This window comes from Heterocephalus glaber, unplaced genomic scaffold (assembly GCF_053883595.1).
Source record: "Heterocephalus glaber isolate CG9 unplaced genomic scaffold, H.glaber_assembly_v1.0 deba00001444, whole genome shotgun sequence".
Classification (NCBI taxonomy): domain Eukaryota; kingdom Metazoa; phylum Chordata; class Mammalia; order Rodentia; family Bathyergidae; genus Heterocephalus; species Heterocephalus glaber.
Window position 1 is genome coordinate 5,816,118 of NW_028258297.1, and position 21,530 is coordinate 5,837,647.

Sequence of the window (21,530 nt, forward strand, 5' to 3'; positions counted from 1 at the left end):
CCACAAGCAGTCAGGCCAGCTGTGTAGCTTGCATCTTGGCAGAGCTGCAAGGATACTCCTCTCAGACCCAACCATCCCTGGTTCTGAAAAGATCATTTTGGGTAAAAATATATTCTTTCTGTTCACATGTGATAAGTTTCTAGTTGTTTTCTTTAGATTGCTTTTCAGTATGGTAGATATCGGTAGGTGTGACTCACAAACACAGACACCCCAGTTCATCAGGCTCCTCTGTTACTGTCAGGAATGTAGAAGAGGATAAAGCCACTCCCACTGACGGTCCTCAGTGCTGAGTCAGAGAGAGGGGGCTCCTTCTCTGGGCAGAGAAGAGCAGGGGCTGAGGGGTGTGAGGTGCGTGCTCGGGAGCCTGGGTAAGAAGGCACCGCCTGGGGTCTCTGGTGGGAGGAGAGGGCCCGGCCCCCCAAAGCTGACTGAGGACTCAGGTGAGGCCTTTGAGACCACTGGCTGACAGCAGATGGAGGCTGGGGCTCCACCTCTTTGTGTTCCAGGGACCCTGCATTACTACAGTAATGCCAGATTCCTCCCCCAGATTCTCCTTTGCCAGCAAACTACAACTCAGCATCCTGGCACATTATGAAAGTCTAGATGCTCTAAAACATGACTAGATGGCACGTCCGTGGAGACAGAGAAAGGATTTCTAAAGCCTAATGCTCCATAGTCCAAGGTTCGACTCCCTCAGGACAAATTTATGGCCAGTGATGATGAACAGGGCTTCTCGTAAATTGTGATTCTTTGGCTGAAAATGGAAATTCAAGCTCCCTTTCTTCATCACGTGTAAGCCTGAGCTAAGTGGAGCCTTGGGCTCTTCCTGGCTTAGGAAGACACTCTGATCTCTTATAGTACCGATCTTCTGGGCCAGCCGAGGGATGGCTCTGGGAAATTAACGTGTGGCAGAGGCATGGGGAGGACATGAGGATAACTCAGGAGTTGAGAAGCTTTTCAGAATTTGTAGTGTTTGAGATGGGCCCAGGATGTCATTTACGGAAGACAGAAAAGGATGCCAGGGGAAAGAAGTCCAGGAAGGGGTACGTGGTGGGGGGGGGGGTCCCACAGCATTAGAGGCCTAGGAAGTAGAGTGGGTGGGACCAAGCTAAAAAGCCAGAGCACAGGGAGCTGCTGAAGCCACCTGAGCAAGGAAGGAAGAGTGACCCCAAGCTGAGTCCACCATTGAGAGTAGCTGCTAAGGGCAGTCAGGGAGACAGTTCAGTGGCTGGCACCCACCGGCCAAGTTCTGACCAGCACAAGAGTTTTCCTGAAGACCCAAAGAGAGGCTGAATGTGTCTCAGGGGCCCAAGAAAGTCCCTCCCCTAAAAGGCACCTCAGAAACCGGGCTGCTCAGCCTGGCCAGGGCCCTAGCAAGGAACTCCCTTTCCCAGATCTGCAGGGGGCAGCACAAATCAACAGAAGTCATCTTGTCCGTTACTGAATACCTCATTGGAGTCACACACCTGCTCCAGGAGGCAGCAATTGTCCAGGCACACAGCCACAGGGGGGCCTGACTTTAGTGACCTCGATAAGGAAGCCATGCACTAGTGCTGGGTTGTATGGGTACAGGGATCCCCAGTAGCTTGAAATAGCCAAAGAGGGAGGGTTCGAACCTCGAAATTGTCAGGGGCTGAAGACGAGCCCTCTGCCCACCTGCAGGTGGTAAACATTGATCAGCACACACCTGTTTATGTGATCGACACACCGGTGTCTGCAGAGCTGAGAGGAGAGGCTTGGACTCTGTATGGACTCGTAGCCTCCTGTGAGGAACAGCAGCATTACCGTTTGCTTATTTAGCCTCGGCTTAGTTGGTTATACATTGGTTAGACCTTGCATCACGCAGCAGTTTGATTTGACTGCATGAGAAAATCAAAGTGAAGGAATAATATGAGCAATAAAATTAGGTGAAACTCAGAGTTAGGGTTCCAGGAATAATGCAGGGTCGTGCATCATTCATTTCCATTGTGGAGAGTTTATTTTAACTTTAGACTTAGGAGGTGCCAGGGATGGAACCTGTAGCCTCTTGCATGCTACCGCTGAGCTACACCTCCATCCCTAGACATCTATATCTGTGTAATAGCTGCCAGGGACCTTGTGTTTTTAAATGCATCCTGCATTGCCACATGGTTGTGTTTACAGTGCCCAGGATCAAGATTTAACTAGTTGTCCCCTGGGGCAAGAGGCCAGTGTGTTTCTTGGGGCAAAAAGGCCACCCTGTGAGTTCACCCACCTACAGGATTCCCTCCCCTCTGCACCATCCTGGAGGGCAGAGATGCAAGTCAGGTCACAGAGCCGGTGAGCTGCCAGACAGCGGCCCTTCCCTTTCATGTGCCTGTGGCCTCTTGATGGACTTGTGACCCACAACCTCTCACTTGACCCCTGACCTCATAAATTCTAGAAACTCCTCACAAATCACCAGGAAGATAAACATCAACTGGGGTCAACAGAAAGAAGTTCAAGCCACTCCAGGCAGATTGGGGGAGACTGAGTCTGCGGGCGGTGGCGGGGGTGGGCAGCTGCTGTGGCCTGAGAGTGTTTCCACAGCCCTCACCCCGAAATCTGCCCTGGGACCCCAGGTGTGGTTACAGTGTAGCTCACAGAGCTCTAGCTTCGGGCGCCTTCCCGAGGGATCTCCAGCGGATGGCCGGCGCACCTATGCGTGTGGGTGTCCGTGTGCACATGCTGTGTGCAGTGGAGCCTGTTTGATTGTGACGCTTCGTTGGTTACCTCTTTTCAGCCTGAAATTACCTCTCCCTCTCTCCCCGGCCCCCAACCCCTGTCTTGTCTGTCTTTCTTCCCAGAGGGTATGAACTGCATGAACAAAGACCATGGCTGTGCCCACATCTGCCGAGAGACACCCAAAGGTGGGGTGGCCTGCGACTGCAGGCCCGGCTTTGACCTTGCCCAAAACCAGAAGGACTGCACACGTAGGTAGATGGAGGCAAATGGGCCACACCCCCACGCGTCTCCTGCCATTGTTTTGTGGAGGGTCCGACCAGGGTGCTGGACGTCAGGGTGCAGAGAAGGGCAGGGTCTGCTGCAGGGGCCGGGGAGGGGTTAGGGGACGGTGTGAATCCTGGGCCTGGGGTCCTCCTCTCCTGAATCAAGGCTGGGCCCTGAGCGCCTGTCTGCAGTGGGAATGGGGGGCTGGGGCACAGAGGCCTGAAAGTCCGGGTGTCTTGGTGGCCTACGGAGCCCTGTGTAAGGGAGGGAAGGAAGAGGCACAGGAGGGTGGTTCTAGGGGTCCATTTGGCCCACACTGACCTCACTGCCAGTGATCCCCGTCAGTGGAGGCAGGGGAAAGAGCCCCGGCTCGTTGGAAGCAGGGTACCACTCTGCCATCACATTTGCCCTGGCTGTGTGTTCCAAGAGCCGAGGTGGGCTGTCAGAAGCATGTCACCTCTCAGCCAGGGAGAAGGGCTTCATCAAGTTCACTCCACTTCACCACAGTGGCCAAGAGGAATTTGGCTGGGATTCTCCCTGGAGAACATGTTCCCCACCGGCATTGTCGAGGTGGAGGATGGGGGCTGATGACAAGTGTGAAAGAAGTGGCCATTTTTCCATCCCTCGTTCTGTGCAGAAGACACCTGGCCCATACTGTCCATCATCCTTAGTCGTGGTGACTCCATTGTCACCAGTCCTCCTGGGGGCAGCTTACAACACGTTTCCCCACTCAGGCCAGCCTCCTGCAGTCAGCAAGGCCCAGGGACCCACAAACACCAGATGCTGTCCTCTCTGGGAAGTGGGGCCCCAGCCCCCCATATTCCATCTCTGGGTCCCTCTGGGTCCCAGAGTGCACAGCCTTGCTCTTCACTGCTGGCTTTTTCCCGTGGGACAGCCAGTACAAGTGTGGATGCTATCACCAAGGCAGAACCAATAGATAGCCCCAGACTCCTCACCTCTAGACCAGGTGGATTCCTGTAACTGCCAAGACACACCTGCCACATGGCTGCTTTCAGGACAGAAAATGAAAACTCCAGCTATCCCAGCCCTCCTTGTTCAGTGACAACAGGAGAAAGGCCCAAGACAAGAACATGTGCGGTGGGAAGTGTGATCCTCCAGCACAAGTCAGGCTGAGCCCTTGCTCGGGGCCAGGCCCTAAGTGGGCACTGAGGAGATGGCTGCCAGATGACCTAGCTGGCACCAGCAAGTGCCTGATTCTGAAATACATCGGGACAAGTGCTATGTCGGAGACAACTTGCTCAGAGAACATTTCAGGAGGGCACAACTTGGTCAGAGCAGCTAAGGCACTCACTCACACCACCCCAACCACCGCCAGCTTAGAAAAGGGCTAAACTGTGGCTGGGAGATGTTCCCACTTTAAGGACTGGCAGTGCACCCCCTGCTGGGGGGCTGGGTGTTGCAGAGGTGTGTGCTGCCCAGGTGTGGACAGCCCAATAAGTGGTGACGCTGAGGCCTCACCAGTACAGACTGCCCAGCTAAGTTAGTGGAGTTCATGAGGCAGGGTTAAAAATGGCTCTGAGACCTTTGCTCTAACCCTTGAGGTCACAGTGCTCCAGGTTGGGCTGGGGCTGAGACCTGGCTTAGCCAGCCTGTCTGGGCCAAGAAGACTGCAGAGCTCTACTCCCAACTCCCTGAGCCCTCCAGAACCAGCCCCACTCCGGAGACAGAGGCCCTGCTCCTTCCCTCTGCCTTCCCAAGTCAGGGGCAGGCACTCCTGCATTCAGAAACAGCCCAGCCCTCAGAGCTCTAGGGGACCCTGGCAGCATCATTCTGGGCCACAGACACCCCTGGGTGCAGAGCTTGGAAGAACAGTTCTGTTCCCGATGCCTTCTCAATGCTCCAGCCATGCCCACTCTAAAATAGGGCTCTGCTTGGGCCCGGAAAGTAGTGCTGTCCAGCATGCCTGGGCTCCAGCCTCCCCTAGGATCTGCAGCTCCTGACCCTTGGCTTCCTTGTGGCTCTTGCTACTCAGGAATGAGCTGTTTCAGAGAGAAACCAGGCTCCACCAAGCCCAGGCAGAGAGATACTTCTGCAGAGAAGGGTCCAGTCGGGTTTCCTGAAGATCCTGCAGGTCCTTGAAATATCACCTTGGAAATTGCATCCAAAGTCACATTAACTGGACTACATTAGAGCCTCTGGGGCCCTAGGTAGATGTCTGGCCCTGTCAACCATTCTCAGCTGCTGTACAGACCACAGTACCCAAGGCCGAGGGGCCACCGCCATGCAGGAAGGTGCGCAGGAAGAAGGTGCTGTGTCACTTTCCTCATGAAAGGGAGACCTGGCTGGAGTGACTGCAGACGTCAGTTCTGAAGCATTTGGATGTCCCCTGAGAGCTGCCACCAGTGACTTCCCTCTGCAGCTGGCCCTGTTCATCCTTTAAGAAGATGGGATTATTTCAAACTCTTAGGTTTGGAGTTTGGGGCCCCTCTGACCATAGTTGGCCTGAGATCAGGTTTTGCATATTTAACCATCACTGGGGCTGGCCAAGTAAAGTAAGAGGGTAGACAGAACGGTAGACAATAGGCAAAGTCTCCAAGAAGACGCACTGCCCTCGAAACCTCTGTGTGCCATTTGCACAGAGGACAGCTCCTTGTAGCTGAGACTGTCCCAGAGACCTCAGATCCCCTGGTTCTCCCCCAGCCATTTTTGTCCACCTCAAAAGTGATAAAAGGGTTTCTTTCTAATAAACTTGAATTTACACTTTTCCCACTTTCAGCCGGCTTCTTTATGTTGGTGCACCCCAAGGCTACTGAGGTTGGAAAATGTCTTAAGGTTGTGGGCAGAAAGGAACCAGGTCCTCCAGGCCACAGAGGGCACCAATTGTGTAACATGGCCTATTCAGGTCACTGTCACCACTGCCCCTCAGGCAATAGGAGCTTGCCTAAGTTCTTGTGTGTGGGTACTGCTGGGCTCTGTATGGGCTGAGGTGGCTGGCTGCTGGGACCCAGGGACAGTGGGTGTCCGTGGGGATATCCCTGCACACGGAGCTCTGCCAGAACTGCGCAAATGAGTGTCACCTGGAGCCATGGCTGGACCCCTCCCGCTCCCCAAATTGCCAGCTGTATTAACAGACACTTGTCCCATCGAGCCAGCAGCGTTAAAGTATCTTGTGACCTGGGAAAGTTAAAGCTGTCCAGCGTGTCCCTTCCCCTATCTACTGCTGTCTGAGCAACGACCCCGAGCCCATCGGGCCCCAGCCCATTCCCCTGTAAGGCAGGGCATATGGTCTGAGGCCTGGAAAGACTCAGAGCCCACAGGCCTCCTGTGCCCATCACTGGCCACTGGGCCTTCCCGTCCTTACCCACCCGCAAAGGAAACAGCTACCACCAGCACACTAACCACTCTTGTTGTCATTCTGTCTATACACACGTATATGCACTTGGGCTAAATAGTAACCTGTAACTATGGAAATGGAGGCTGCCAGCACAGCTGCGAGGACACGGACACAGGCCCCATGTGTGGCTGCCACCAGAAATACGCCCTCCACTCGGACGGCCGGACGTGCATCGGTGAGTAGGGGCCGTGTGGCCCTGCGTTGGCCGCTCCCTGCCCATCCTATTTTCCCGGAATGGGGCTGAAGGGAACCAAGGAAGGCCCCACAGTGGAGATGGCGTTGGCAGGTGTCCCCTTGGGTGGCACCTGTGGAGACTTCTCCTGGATCCTGGGGCCAAGTTCCCGCGGGGGAGTCTGTGGTCCCCACCCTCCATGCAGGTAGGTGGCCTGGAGGATGAGGAAGGTATGAACCTCAGAAGCAATAGTCTGCTCTGAAGTTCAGGTGTTTCCTGGCATGGAAAACACTTGGCCAGATTCATGTGATCTGCATCACCCGTGAGTTCTGGTGGGTGCCCTAGCAGCCTGGCACATCTGGGGCTCCTCAGCACATGCTGTGAGTGGCGGGCGGCACTTCGTGGGTGCAGTGTGGGTGCTTTGAGCTGCTTCGTGCCAAGCTGAAGGACTTCCTGGCCACCTGAAGTCCCTTCTCAATGAACCCCGCCCCATCACCTTACCTGCTACGTGGAGTCCTGCATTGAGTTTCAGCCACCTCCCTCCTCTGGGCCCGTATTTCCAAGGGGAAGCTTAAATAGTTGTGATTATTTCATGCTGTAATCACCAGTAGTTGTTTTTTTTTTTTTTTCCTTTTCTCCCATTCAAAAATAACAGCAAATTTTTTAACTGAGGAAAAAGAGGAATTTCAGAGCTGGTGCCCAGTCTTCCCTCTTCTTTCTCTTCAGTGCTGGCACTTTAGGAACCCCCCCCCACTCCATGAGTTAGGAGCCATTACTTTTTTTTTTAAGGCCCCATTTCTTCTCCTCAATCAGGAGGTACCTCCTGAGGGACTTCCATGTAACAGAAAGGGGTTGATGAGCAGGTGTTGGCACACGAGGCCCAGAGTTGCTGTCGCGTTCCATCCCCTGGGACTGTGCCCTCATGGCTTGGGAAGCAGTGTGCCCTGCTGTCCCCTCCGGGGTCCAGGGCTGTCTCACAGGGTGCTGCTGCCTGTGGTGGTTTTCCCTTTCTCTGTGTGGTCTCCTCTCTCAGACAGCCATTTTTTATTTTATTTTATCTCATTTCTCCTGCTTTTCTGGTGATGGTCCCTGATTGCCTGTCTTGTCTGATAAGTGACACTCATTAACTATTTTCAGAGCCAAAAGCCAAAACCAAACCAACCAACCAATCAAAAAAAAATTAAAAGCCAAACGGGGTCTCAGACCAGTGTCTCTATTGCAGCCTGATCCCATCTAGAACCCCCTGTCCTCTGCCTCTGTCCCTCCACTGTCCCGCCCGCACCCCCAGCCACCCAGCCTCCCTCCTGTCTCGTCTGCTCAAGCACCCCAGGCTTTGCAGTCCAAACCTCTCAGCCTGTGTCTAACCCCTTATGTCTGTGTCCTCCTGACTCATCCTCCCTCATTTTTTTTTTTTTTTTTCAACGTCTGCTGCATGTGACGGTCCCTGCTTGAATCTGCCTCCTACAGTAACTTCCCAAGCCCACGCTTTCCTTCTCCTCTCCTTAGAAACCATTCTCCTCCCAGCCCTGCCAATGTGGCTTCCACTCCCAGCCAGGATGAGAACCCTTTCATCTGACTCTGCTCACTGCCACCACTGTCCCCCTTGGGAGCAATAACTGTCCGAGTTGCCGACGGAGCAGATTCTCTACCAGCTAACCTCACAGCTCCTCTGCAGGAAGCACCTTGCACACTCACTTCGTGGCCAGCTCGCCAGGTCCATTCTTCTCTGCAACCTCCTAAAAGGCCCATGCCCTCCTCGCAATCCCTCGTGAGCACTTGAATGTTTAGCTCTGGTGCTCTAGACAAGCAGGCAACCAGCGCTGCCCAAGTCGACCCCGGTTCTTCTGTCGGTTCAGTGGGATCCATTGTCATGTGCACGTGTGTCTTCCTCTGTGTGTTTCATTCTTAATTTTGCACGAACAGCACACTTTCATGTCCATCCTTGGGACAGGGCCTCTGCTGTCCCAGGCACATCCATCACCGGACCTCACGGCCCTGTCCCCTTGTCCTGTGCCTTGTCCTGTGCCTGCCTCTCCAGCCTGAGCCATGGGGTCTGTGACTGCTCTGCAGGCCAGTCCTCCTGCTCCTCCTCCTCTGTCTGTTTGCACAGGGGCACTGTGTCCTTCCGTGTCCCAGGTCATGTGTGGTCACCCGTCTTCTGCACGCCCCACCCCGCCTTCGATGCCTCTCCGCTTTGCCCCAGAGGTTCCTGGGAGTAGCCCTGGGCGAGGACGCCTTGCTGGCCTGCATGCGCGTCCGCTCTGTGTGCGCCATGCCAAGAGGCTGGCTGTCTTGGGCCGCAGGAAGTGGGCTCTCATTAACCACCGGCTCCATGTTTGTCCCTTACTTGTGTTTTAGAGAAGGATGAGGCTGCAATTGAGCGCTCTCAGTTCAATGCCACGTCAGTAGCTGATGTGGACAAGCGGGTGAAACGGCGGCTCCTCATGGGTAACACTTTTCTTCCACTTCCTTTGTCGTACTTGCCCTTTTGTGTGTGCATGTGTGTGTGAGTGTGTGTGTGTGTGTGTGTGTGTGCGCGCGTGCGTGCTGGCTCGTGAGCATGCGGCCAGTGTGTGCTAGTGTGTGGCTAGCATGAGCGCGTGTGTGGGTGTATACGTGGATGGTGTGTGCCTGCGTGTGTACCATCACACACGTGGGGGGGGCTCGGCCACCAATGGGAACTCACTTTTTCCTTTTTAAAGTTTTAACCTCCATCAAACTCTGTGTGTTCGTAGCACAGAATCCGAGCCCCTGTCTAGCACCCTGGGCGTGTAAGGAGATGCATGCCATAGGCCTCCTCTGCTTGCAGTAAACACCCACGTGGGCAGTTAGGCCCCAGGGCCAGCAGAGCCACAGAGACTCAGAAGCCAAGGGGCCTTGGTGGGAAGGGGTTCTGGGGGACGTCCTTCTGTCTCCTCCCCCAGCAGGGAGCCATAACCAGGGTGCCCAGGGAGGCCTGCAGACAGGGCTGACCCTGGGCCAGGTGAGGAGAAGGAAGAGGAAGAAACAGCTGCTCTTAGACAGGGTGCAGAGTGTAGACAGGAAAGCAGGCTGCCACCTCCTCCGTGCCTTTCTCAGTGGTTCCTCGGCTGTGGGATCACCAGCTGTGAGCATAGCGGCAGCCTGCAGGCATCGTCACAGCCTCCTTGGGGGCACCCTGATGGCTCGTGCCAGCCTGGCAGCTGTGGGCTTGGATGGTGGCACCCCCATTTCTCAGAGGAAGGGATGGGTGCCCCTTGGTGCCCTGGCTGCCCAAGACCACACACTGCTCTGCAGAGCTGAGCTCAGCCCCAAGAGCCCAGCCATATGGGTCATTTTAAGTGTCAGGTTGCAAGGCCCTGAAGGGCCCAGAGAGGTCACCTAGCTTCCTAGTCTCCTTGTAGACCTCCAAGGGCCCGGGCATCAGAGAGGAAGGGAGGAGGGACAGAGGGCCACAGGGAGGGATGTGGCCCTGTGCCGGTGAGAGGGCTCGATGCCTGGCTGGTGGGGCTTGGTGAGCCCTTGCACACGTGCTGGGAGGACAGATGCCACCCGCTTCTCAGATGAGAACACCAGGCCAGGGTTCTGAGTGCCTGTCCCTGGGCACATGGCCAGGCAGGCAAAGCCTGCTGCCCACACTCTGGACAGCATTGTCGGAAGTGGCAGGGGGGTGGACTTTGAGGCTCATCCCAGGCCCCAGCAAGCAGGTGTGGCCCCACCCCTGCAGGAGGGGGGCAGACTGGGGTCTATGCTGACAGCAGGAGGGCGCCCAGGAATGGAGGACACCTGGCTTCCCCTGTGTCTCCACCTCCTGTCCCCTCCCTCCGTCCTTGAGCCTCCCTGCAGTTCTTGGGGCCAGGACATCCCAGGAAGGTTGGTCTTGGGGCCCCAGGTGAGCCCACAGTTCAAGAGCTCCTCCTTCTTAGTCCCTGTCTGCAGAAGGGCCCATGTGGTAAAGTAGATTTCAGGCCCTTCCTGGGAGACCCCAGTGAGAGGGTCTGCTCCAGCTGTACTGTTGAGGCGAGGTCTGGAGAATAGGGAGGGGCCACCCCTGTTCTGCCTTGTGCCAATCAGAGCAGAGCGGGCGTCAGGTTCAGTCAGGCCCGCATGGAGAGCTGCTGAACCACAAAGGGGATCAGAATGGGGTGAGAGAGACATGGAGCAGCAGCAGAATACTCTGGGAGACCCAGGCGCTGGCGGGGAGCTGGAGCTCCGTTTGGGCCCTGGGAGAGAGATGGAACAGGCAGAAGGGGATGCTGACACACTCAGGACAGACCCCGGGCCGCCTGACCCCACAGGCCACACCCACAACCCCTGCCCTGGCCAGCTCCCACCAGAGGACCAAGATGAGGACCTGGCATAAAGGTGGGTGGGGACTGCACTGGGTCCTGTGCTGTGAGGTGGCTGCACAGGCTTCTCCCTCCCTGAGGACCATTTGTCCCCCAAGTCGATGGGGCAGTTTTTAGCCTGGACCGGCAGTAAGCAGAGGAGGGGACTTGGGCAGAGGGCAAGATTCATGCCTGCACTCTTTGTGGGGACCACACATCAGGAGAGACTTGTCCTGTGGCCCCAGCATGAAACCTCATCTCCCCATAGTGTCCAGGGCCACATGCCCCCGCCCAGGGACACTGAGGCATCAGGGCCCCTGGAGGTGGTGGCGCTGAGCCAAGCTCGGGCCTCTTCCCAAAATGCTTTGTGCCCAGTCAGCAGAGGTCACAGCCCTGAGACACCTGCAAGTCATTTAAGCAGCTGCCCCAGCCCTGAATACAGCCAAGGGCCAAGACAGGGCAAGGGCAAAGGATGCAAATCCTTGTGCTAAAGCTGGGGCGCTCAGCTGTGTCTGAGCCTTCTACCAGCTCGCCTTTCACCCAAACTGTGGCATTGTGACTCCGGGGGATCAGAGTTTAGAGGCCGGAAGTGACCCAAGCCCCGGCCTTGACTAAAGCCTGCAGCCTCCCAGTGGGAAGGCCCTGGCTGCTTCCGGTGCTCTGGTAGAAACCACAGAGAGGGTGCACAGCGCTCCCAGGGAAGGTGGCTTCGGCCCTGCTGGATCCAGTGGTAGACACTGTCCTTGCCATCTAGAGAGGGTCAGGAAGGGAAACCTGGGAACCATGGGGCACTGGGCCTCAACCAGTTGGCCATGCCCACCAAGGGTCCTCGATGGCACCCACCATCCCTGGTCACAGGAAGCACCCCAGTCACCACGTACAGGCCAGGCCCAGCTCAGGCAATATGTACGCGAGAGGCTCAAACCCGGAGCCAGCAGTAGAGCCCCATGACTATCATTAGAACCTTTGGACTGGAAAGTGAATGTGATACATTCATCCATCCCACACACCTCCCTTGTGGAACGTCAGTCAGGTGCCCACCTCGGGGTACAGATCAGGTCCCCGCAGGCCCCGGGGCCCCTCAAGCAGGACTGATGAGTGGCTGAGTCACACTCACCAACCCCGGGTCTTCTCAGGTTCCTCTCCCCAGAGCATCCTTAGGATGCGTGTATGTTCGTTCCCTGTGGCTGCCATGAACATTGCCATCATCTCTGTGGCTTAAAGCAGCACAACTTATTATTGGAAGCAGCTCACAAATATGACACAGGGCTCCCTGGGCTGGCCAGGGCTCCCAGTGTCAGTGGGCTGTGTCTCCGCTGAGGGCTCCAGGGAACAGTCTTTCACCTTGCTGTTTCCTGCTGCTGGAGGCTGCTGCACAGCTCCGCCTGCAGCTCCTTCCTTCAGGGCCAGTAGCCTGGTGGCTCAGGGCCTCCTCTAGTGTCACAGCCCTCTCCCCTGCCCTCTCCTCCTGCCTCCTTCTTTTACTTTAAAGGACTGTTGTGAGCCTATTGGGCAGACCCAGGCAATCCAGGGTGATCCCTTAGCCCAAGGCCCTTCTCCTATCTATCCCTTTTTCCTTGTAGGGTCCAGGCTCTGGGGATTAGGATGGGGACAGTTTAAGGGGCCATTGTTGGGCCTGAAATAGCTGGCTGGTTCTGAGTGAGGAGGACCTCCCCTGAAGGCAGGGCCCACGCTCCCACCCCCTTGGCTGGCTTAGCCGGGGACACACCTCCTCTGGCCTACAGAAGGCCTGACAGTCCTGAACAGGAGGGCAGTGCTGGCCAGGGTGGGCTTCCCTCCTTTCTAGGCCTGACATCTCCAGCCACCCTATGCCTGGCTCTCCCCTTACCAGTGTGCTGCCTCCCCAGGTAGGGGCCCAGAATGTCCCTCCACATCCCCCCAACCCTGAGAGGCAGCTTTGCCCCCTTTGCAGAGGCCACATGGTCAGCCAGCAGCAGCCTGGGCCAAAGGCTGGCCCTAGGATTCCCTGCCACCACCACCACCCGCCCCCACCCTCCAGGGCATGGGCATGCTGAGCGGGCACTAGCTGCTGTTGGTGAGGGTTCTCAACAGAAAGGTCTGACCCTACCCGCCAGGTCCACAGGCTGGAGGGGCAGCCCAGCACAGTGGCAGCATGCTGGCCCAGCTGTTGGCCAGCTGTGCAGCCTTGCTCCACCTCCTTCCTGAGCCTCTGCAGCATAGGTGTGACTATCACACCCCAGCTCCCTGCTGAGGGTCAGTTCAAGGGGAGGCTACCCAGCAACCCCTTCTCTGCCCTCAGCACCTTCGCACCTAGAGTAGGGACCAGAGTCCGTGTCAGGGAACTCATGCCGCTGGTAGCTGTGCTCCTGTCACCTGCTCTGATGCAAAACCTCCGCTGCCCTTCTGAGACCCGCAGAACCTCTCCTGAGGTCTGTCACCTCCTGCCCTCAGGCCACCCAGGGGGTGGACCCCTCTGGCGGAAGATCTGGCATGGTCCCCCAGGTCCGGGCGGCCCTCCAAGCAGTGGTCTGAGCACTCACAGGCACACAACTGAGTGACATTTCCCGAAGAGAACTCCTCTGAGCAGGGCAGTCTCGGGGCGACAGCGGCCCACAGGATGGGGGTCTGAGCTGCAGGCCACAGTCAGTACAGGGCCTACCAGGGCCACAGAGTCACTTGGGCCACATGCCGCAAGACAGAGTCCAGGAAGCACCCGGGTGGTCTTTGAGCAACAGGGGCAGAGGGACCCCATCCTCCATGACCTCCCATCTCAGCAGATGGTACTCAGGAGTGGGCATTCGCACAGCTTAGGGACAGCAGCGCGCAGCAGCATGACTAGGACCAGAGAACAGGCATCAGTGGATGGGTCAGGGCCTCTCCACTGCCCCCTGCTGGGGGACAAGAGGCACCGTAAGAAGCCTGTTCCATGTGTCCTACACCCAGCACTAATATCAGAGCTGGAGTTCAGGGCAAGAGGAGACCAGAGCCACCATGTAAGGACCACCCCAGGCAGAGTGCCCTTTGTCCCAGCACTGGGAACCAGGGAAGGTCAGCAGTCATCAGGTAGATGGAGAGAACCAATGGTCATGCTTCACAGCCGCCTCCACTGGCTCAATGCAGGCAGCAGGTACCAGCTCCAACGGGGGCTTTCAGGTCAGGCCTGCAGGGACAGGGCAGGTGCAGGACACTGGGCCCACACAGGACCCGCCACTCCTGGTGAGCCCTTGGGGAGGCCCAGGCATGCTACAGGTGGGAAGCCCGAGGCCAGACAGGGGACAGTCATTTACCCAGAGTCCCCTGGTGCTTTGGAACAAAGCCTGGCCACAGCTAGTTCTCATTGCAGGGAAGTGAAGAGCCCATGGCAGGGCTGTGCAAGGCAACCTGCAGCCCCTCCCCACTCAACCGGTGAGCCCCGATCCCTGCAGTCTTGACAGGCCCGACTCAGGGCAGGGACTGGGTGCCCATGCTTCATGTCATTCCTCATAGGCCTCCGAGGTCCCCGTTCATCAATCCAGTTGCTGAGCACCATGCATCAGCCACCCCCACTGTCTGGGCCCCTGAAGGACACAGGGGCCACCCTGACTCAGCTCTGCCTGCAGGGGGAGTGGCCAAGGAGTGCACAGCCATGGGAAGGGATAGTTCTACCCCAGGGGTCAGAGGCCAGGGTCAGAGCAGTTCAGATGATTGCTGGGTAAATCAGCAGGGGACCTTGGGTGCTGAGATCATGTCCAGGGTTCTAAGAAACAACTGAGGGTGTCCCTAGGATCGTGGCCCCAGCAGCTTGCAGAGCACTGGCACCTCCTGTGTGGTTTCAGGGCCATGCAGAATGGGTGTGGTCCCACTGTCACCGCTGTGACCCATCGGGAAACAGACCCCAGGAAGTGAAGCCCCTTGCCCGGGCACACGCAGCCAGTGCGCAGACCCACAGCTCCGTTCATCTGACCCGAAGCTCGTACTCCATTGACACAGGGACTGAGACTCCCTCAGGGGCCCTGCTGGACCCCAGGTGCTGCCCAGGCAGCCTCCTGTCCCTGCCCTGGCCTGTGCACACAGGGCACAGTGGAGCATCCTTCCCAGGGGCTTCCTGGTCTGGGACTTTCCCCTGCCCCTTTAGATCCCAGCCAGCCCCAGGCCAGCCTTCTTCTCCGCCACCCAGCTCCGCTGCTCAGGCTACCCTGGCCCAACCCTAGCTCTCCAGCCTGGCCCAGCTCACTCTGCCTGGAGAGTCACAGCGCTGGGCCCACAGCTGGCCCCTCCTTATCACAGTGTGACCCAGACACTGGCCACTTCTCAAGTGCTCACCCTGTGCAGTCACCAGGCCCCTGCCTCGAGGTGGGCCCATGGCTACTTTAATGTTCCGCTGTCTCTGTCCTGAAATCCTGAATAATTTTTTTTTTCTGAATAATTTTTGAAGACAGGCCCTTGGCTTTTACTTCTCATGGGCCCTACCCATCAGGTCATCAGTGCTGCCTGGCCATATTATTCTACCTCTCTGAGCCCCACCTCCGTCCTGCAGAAATGTCCCTGTGTGCCGCTGAGAGGCCAGCTGAGGTCACTGGGTGAGATGGTGCTCTGCCAACTGGGCAGGCTGTGCCGCAGGTTTGTCCCTGCCATTTCTCCAGTAGGAGAACACTCTTAGGAAGAGCCCTGGTAGCTCTTACCTGGAGACAGGGTACAAAGAGAGAGATGGGGTCCTCTGCGTGCAAAGGAATGCTCAGGTTTGGCTCTGCTCAATTCCCCTTTTCAGCCCCAGTGCTGCAGTTCTGGTAGCTGGATCCATGCACAGATGGGGATTGGCCACCCTGTCAAACGCAAGAGACCCCATGATTTGGGTCACACCTTGGTCTCCCAGCTCCAGCCCACGCTTGGGCCCTGGGAGGGGACCCAGGCAAGGCCAGAGCCTCAGAAGGAAGGCCCAGGGGAGTGGCCCTCCTGCAGGGTCCAGCCCTGTCTGCTCCTTGCAGTGACCCACAATTGAGATGCTGCTGCATAAAAGCCCAGGCTGTTCCTTAATCTCTCTGAAACTGGTCATCTGACCACCAGGTCTGGTGGCCTCTAGTCTTGGGGGACAGAGAGGTGAGGCTGCTTTTCAAGGCGCTCAGAGATGGAAGCTGGGCATTGCCCTGAGCTGATGGCCCCCAAAGGCAAGAGGCCCCCTCAACAGCACCCAGGACCCCACTCCAGCCGCCTGTCCTATGAATGCAGAGGCCCAGGTAGAGCAACACAGCATCACCCTTTGTGTTTTAGACCACTCATATGCCACCCTGGGACCAACACAGCTCAGGAGGGCCCAGTGGGAGCCACCCTCCCTCCCGCATGGTAGAGAAGGTACTGGAGCCTGGGCAGGGACAGCCTGCCAAGGTCCAGCAAGGTAGACTGAGGACAGGCCAGGTGCCTGCTGCTACCTCTACCCATACCTCCTCACCCAGCACCGGGCCTGGCACAGAGAAGTCCTTGAGAGCCCATAGGTCCTCAGCATAGGCCAGTGGCCAGAGAAGAGACAGTTGGGAGGCTGGGCCAGGGAGCAGCAGTAGAGCAGGGGCCAAAGTCGGACCATGTTAAGGAAGCAACAGGACAGTCCATGGGGAGGTGGCGGGGGGGGGGGGGTCCCAGGATTCGGAGGGGACAGGTGTGACAGCCAGTGGCCCCCTGTGTGGCTGCTGACACCCTGGAGCATGGGCTGGCTGGGGACAGAGGGCAAAGGCTGTCAGGGAGGTCCCTGTCCTTGGGGAGCTGGGGGATTAGGGTCAGACCCAGCAGGTCCCTCCAGCACTGCCATTGACTGCAGTCTTGGGCTCCTCGGTGGGCTGCTGAGGGCCCGGGCGCTGTGTGGGCAGGAGCATGAGGCATGGGAGGGACGTGGTGACCGTTGCTGGCGGGTGTGGACCGCAGTGCGGAGGCTGTGGGTCAGGAGTCAGCACTCAAGCACACCCCACAGGGCCTGGCGACGGCCCAAGGAGACTAAGATAAAACTGCCAGGGCAGGAGAGCGAGTCTGCAGTGGGGTTTGAAGAGGAGGGTAACCATCCGCACTGAGCACCAGCACCCCCACCCGGCCTCAGTCAGCTGAGGTCCCGGGGCCCACTTAGCATCCTGGAGGGTCAGACCCCAAGGGCACGGGTGGGAAGGACCTCGGGCTGCCAGGCCATTTCTCCCCTCTTCCCCATACCCCCACCCCGCCTCTGAGCCTTAATTACCCGAACCTGGGCAGCAGACGGGTCTCTGTCCTCTCCCTCAAGAAAGGCTGAAGGGGCTCTTGGGGAGCTCGTTGCCCCCGCTTGGGGTGGGAGGCAGAATTTCCCTGTGTGGGAGCCGAAGGCAACATTTGGCAAGCAGCCACTCCAACACCTGGACCAGTGCTTTCAAGTGGGGTTATGTGACCGTCACCTTGGCCCTGGGAAGAAAGGCTTCCCTCACTTCCTTGCTGCGGAGCTGGGAGGCAGCCCCAAGGGAAGCCTTCGAGGGGAGACCGAGGCAAGAGCAGGCCACAGGGCATGGCACACAGCCCAGCTGCCCAAACTCGGAGAAGGGCTCAGCCCCTTCCTGTGAGGGGCTAGGCAGGCTCCTCTCAGGGGTGGCCTGTGAGCCAGGCCCCAAAGGATGAGCAGGGAGGAGGGAGCATAAGGCTGTTCACCACAGCCGCCCACACCCAGCTGGAGCCCTGGATCTGTGTGGACTCTGAGAGCCTGACTGGGAAGGGTCAGGGTGAAGGAGAGTCAGCTCTTAGGGCAACTCCAGCTCTGCCCAAGATGGCAGCCGTCACAGAGAGGGATGCCAGGCTTCTCTCCCTCCTGCATCCTTCCTCCAAGGTGAGGTTCAAAAGAAAGTCACCGCGGACTTGATCTAATTAGCAGCAGGGACTGCTGGCCCCTGAGAATCCCCTCCATTCCCGAACTCGTGAAGGGAACCCTGAGCAGGCAGCTGGCAGAGTGGAGGAGAATCTTCCAGAGAAGCAGGCCAAGGCCAGGCACCAGGAGCCGCCAGGCAGAGGCAGCAGGGAATTCAGGTTATGAAAAATGGGCACCTGGCGCCTTTCTGCTTCCTAGCAGCGAAGGGAACAGGGAAGCCCAGCCAGGCACCATTTGCCCTCCAGGTGCTCAGGAAGAACCCCAGGTGGCGAGGACCAGGGCTGGGAGAGCGGCTTCCCCGTGGGCCAGGCCCCACCCGTGAGCGGGCTTAGCCAGCCCTCTGCGGGCCTGTGGAGCATCACTAGCACCTCGAGACGGCTGTGTGACCTCGCTTGTGCCCTCAGCCGCCCAGCCCCTTTGAAATCTGCAGAAGGGAAAAAAGCACTAGACAGCCTTCAAACAGACACAAACCAGACACCGCTGGCACACGGTTCAGTGAGAACAGATGTGAGGCCTAGAGCCTGGTGAGGTGAAGAATGGAAAGCAGGCTGGGGACCCCCGCTCTGCAGGCTGCCAGGGCTGAGAGCCACTCTGCATCGGGATGAGGTGGAAGCCCCGGCTGCCGCCTGCCACCAGCCACTACTTTGGGAGCTGGAGTCAGGGCAGGCGGTTAGGGCCCTGGGCAGTTAGATACCAGGCAGGCTCCTCTTAGCATTGCCCCCAAATAGTGATGGTGAGCCCATTGGTGGCGACCTCCACCCATGGATAGGCCTCTGACACTTGCACACAGCTCCTCAACACACTGGAGCCTCTCTGTGACCCAGGGGCACAGTGCCATACTCTCATGTTCCCAATGGGGAGCCTGAGGCTCAAAGGGGCTGCACAGCTACCCGGGGTCCCACAGCGAGAGTATCAGAGCCAAAAGGTGCACCAGGTCTCCTGCCTCCTAGGCCAACTCCCCCTGGATGGGGAAAGATGGTGGCCTCTGCCCTAGGAGACTGAGCGCCTGTCTGTTTCCCTCCCCAGAGACCTGTGCAGTAAATAACGGAGGCTGTGACCGGACGTGCAAGGACACGGCCACTGGCGTGCGATGCAGCTGCCCTGTCGGATTCACGCTGCAGCCGGATGGGAAGACGTGCAAAGGTCAGCACGGGGACCATATGGCCGCATCCCCGCCTGGCCAGAGCCAGTCGCACAGCTGGACCCAGCTGCTGGACTGGATGGTGATGGCACACGGAGGTCAGGAGGAGGGAGGGGCTCTGGCGGCCTCCAGGAAGCGCTACTTCTGAGGCACAGCAATCAGTCAGTTCCTGGGCCAAAAGATTCTGATGTCTAAGGGGTAAACAGTTAGGTGTCTTCATGCAGGGCTTCCTGGGCCTACAGTCCCCAGGGGCACTGGGCTGGCAGGAGGTGCGTGTGTCGTTGTAAGCCATTGTCACAAAGTTTCAAGAGAATCTCAGCTGAAGGAATCAGGAGGCAGGAGGACCTCCATCTGACAAAGAAAATAGGGAGGCTGGAGGCTAGAAAAGAAGGCAGCAGACAACAGAGGGAAGGGGCTGGTCAGCCATCGGCAGGGAGAGGAAGTGGAGAGGCAGCTTCCTGCTAGTTCCCTGACACCCCATGCCCGGTGCCCCTGGATGATGGGCCGAGGGAGGTAAGGAAGGAGAGAGCTGGCCGAGCGTGCGACAGCACTGGATCTGGGCCAGCTTGCAGAAGGGGAACCAGCCACCACCACCCCCCAGCAGGACCAGCGAGGCAGAGCCCAGGCCTTGGGCGGGGAGTCAGGCCTGCGCACCAAAGACCCTGTGCACAGAGGGAGGCGCGCAAAGCTCCAGTCCCCTCTAACCTTGACCAGGGCAGAGCCTGGAAGGGGACAGGGACTAGAACTTTCAAACCCCAGTCAGTGAAAGTATTGAAAACGGAGGATTAGGGTGATTTAAAAATAGGTCAAGGTGGGGCCGGGGATTTAGCTCAGTGGTTTCGCTGCCTGCTGTGCAAGTGCAAGGACCCGAGTTCGATCCCCAGTACAAAAAAAACAAAAAAAATAGGTCAAGGTGGACTGTTTTTAAGCCTGTAAAAGTAGACAGCGATGGCCTCTCTTTCCTTGCCAGCTCGCTGGGAAGAACTGATGACTGTTGACAAAAATAACAGCCCTCCTGGAGCCTGTTTATTTGAAAATAAAACCCTCCAAGGCCACCACTCTGGCCGTCAATTCCCTGATGTCTCCCTGGCAGGCGCGGGCAGACAAGTAGCACCACAAGTGCTAGTAGTCCTCACCACAAGGACCTGGTGCCAGGAGTGACTTGCAAGGGACCCTCACAGCACAGTGATGTCACCCAAAGCCTCCTCATGCCTCCTCAGGATCTGGGCCTCACCACTGGCTCAGAGGCAGGCTGACCCGGGCAGAAGGGCAGGGCTGGGCTGAACCCTGAGGGAGGCGAGGGCAGCAGGAATGGGGGTTTAGAGGCCAGAGCTCCCCTCCAGGACCCAACTGTCTGGGCAAGAAAGGGCCTGGGCATCATCTGGCCCAGGAGGGGCAGCTGGGAGAGGGGCTCCTGCTTCTGCCTCCGGCCCCCACCCCAGTATCCAAGAGGCACTCATCCCCAACTCCATTTCTGAGCTGTGGAGGAGATTCCCAGGCCCAACTCCCATGGCACTTCTTGAAACAGTCGAGCCTGTAACCAGGCCACCCAGGCCCAGCCTCTGGCAAACCCCTGGGGGCCCTCACTCCCTAGCCTCGGGTGTCTGGCCCCCTCCAGTAGAGAAGGCCTTCAGCCCCTGTGTGACAAAGATGACACTGTTTGGGCCGGGTAGCGGTAGAAAAAGCTGAGTCGAGATCTCTCCAGGGGTGCTAGAACTGGAGGGTCTCAGGACCTACCTAGGGCTGATTAACATTTATGATGTCTTCAAGTCAGGAGCCACTCCAGACCCTGGGGTGGGTGTCTTCAGGGCTCCCCAGCTCTGGCTGGAGAGGCGCCCACAGGGCTGGGGCCTTGGCTGGGGCAAGGCCAGCTGGGGATTCCCAGTGACCCGAGGCCCTGGCCTCGGGGTTGGTCTCCAGTGAGGGCCCACACTTCAGCCCTGGTGAGGCTCCAGGCAGGATTTCAAAGGGGTGACTTCAAAGGTTCAGGGTTCTCTGGAAGCCATAAAGTCATTGGCAGGCAAAACAGGTGGCTGGAGGGGCAAGGGTAACAGAGGGTTTGGAAGGCCCAGAGCCTGAAGCCCTGAGCATCAGGATCAAAGGGCAGGTGGAGGCAAAAAAGGGAGGTGGGTATCTTGCCTCATCATGGGGCCTGGGGGCAGGAAGGTTGTTCAGGAGCATGGACTGGCGGGGTGCAGTCTCAGCTTCCTGTTTGGGGTGGTCCTGCTTGCTGTGGGGAGGAGGACATCTTGCAAGAGGATGGGCTTCCTGAGCTGGAGCCTGCCTTTCCCTCAGGAACAACAGCCCCTTCTCTAACACCTCAAAGAACCCCCTGGGAGAACCCCCACCCTGCCTCTCCCCAGGATCCTGGGCCAGGAAGCCCCCCTACCAGGGCTTTTATCTACCTGGCATGAAGGTGCCCTCGCCTGCCCTCCACCTGACCTCCCCAGTGCCACAGAGGGATGCCAGCCACGCCCCTTGCCCTCCCTGAGCTCCCACCCCAAAGCCTTCACCCACAGGGCGGCAGGTTGCCAAGCCGTGCCCTGGATGCCAAAGAGGCTCGGTGGTCCTGTGCATGCCTGGGGCTCACTCCACCCCCTAACACCCCATACACACAGCCCGAGCTCCACCCCAGGCAGTGCACATGAATGTTCCCCTCCATGGCCCAGGTCCCCTCCTCTGGGGCCCAGGTGCCTTCCATAGACTGGGGCCACCTCGACTTACTGTCTGTCTTTGCTGCACATTCACTCCTGCTAGGTCCTGGGGTGCCGGGAAGGAAC

The 21,530-nt window shown here is 58.1% G+C and overlaps 1 protein-coding gene across 6 annotated transcripts in view; it reads left to right on the forward strand.

The window, feature by feature from the left end:
• Scube1 (signal peptide, CUB domain and EGF like domain containing 1) overlaps positions 1-21,530 on the forward strand; it is a 111,897-nt gene that overhangs the window by 58,890 nt on the left and 31,477 nt on the right. For 3 of the 6 annotated variants that reach the window (XM_021258829.2, XM_021258827.2, XM_004845433.3), the window contains 4 exons: positions 2,805-2,930; positions 6,360-6,476; positions 8,832-8,921; positions 18,636-18,752. In XM_021258829.2, coding sequence (XP_021114488.1) covers positions 2,805-2,930; positions 6,360-6,476; positions 8,832-8,921; positions 18,636-18,752 — 450 coding nt within the window. The remainder of the gene's footprint in view (positions 1-2,804; positions 2,931-6,359; positions 6,477-8,831; positions 8,922-18,635; positions 18,753-21,530) is intronic. The other 3 variants (XM_021258826.2, XM_004845434.3, XM_021258828.2) reach the window with 3 other exon arrangements.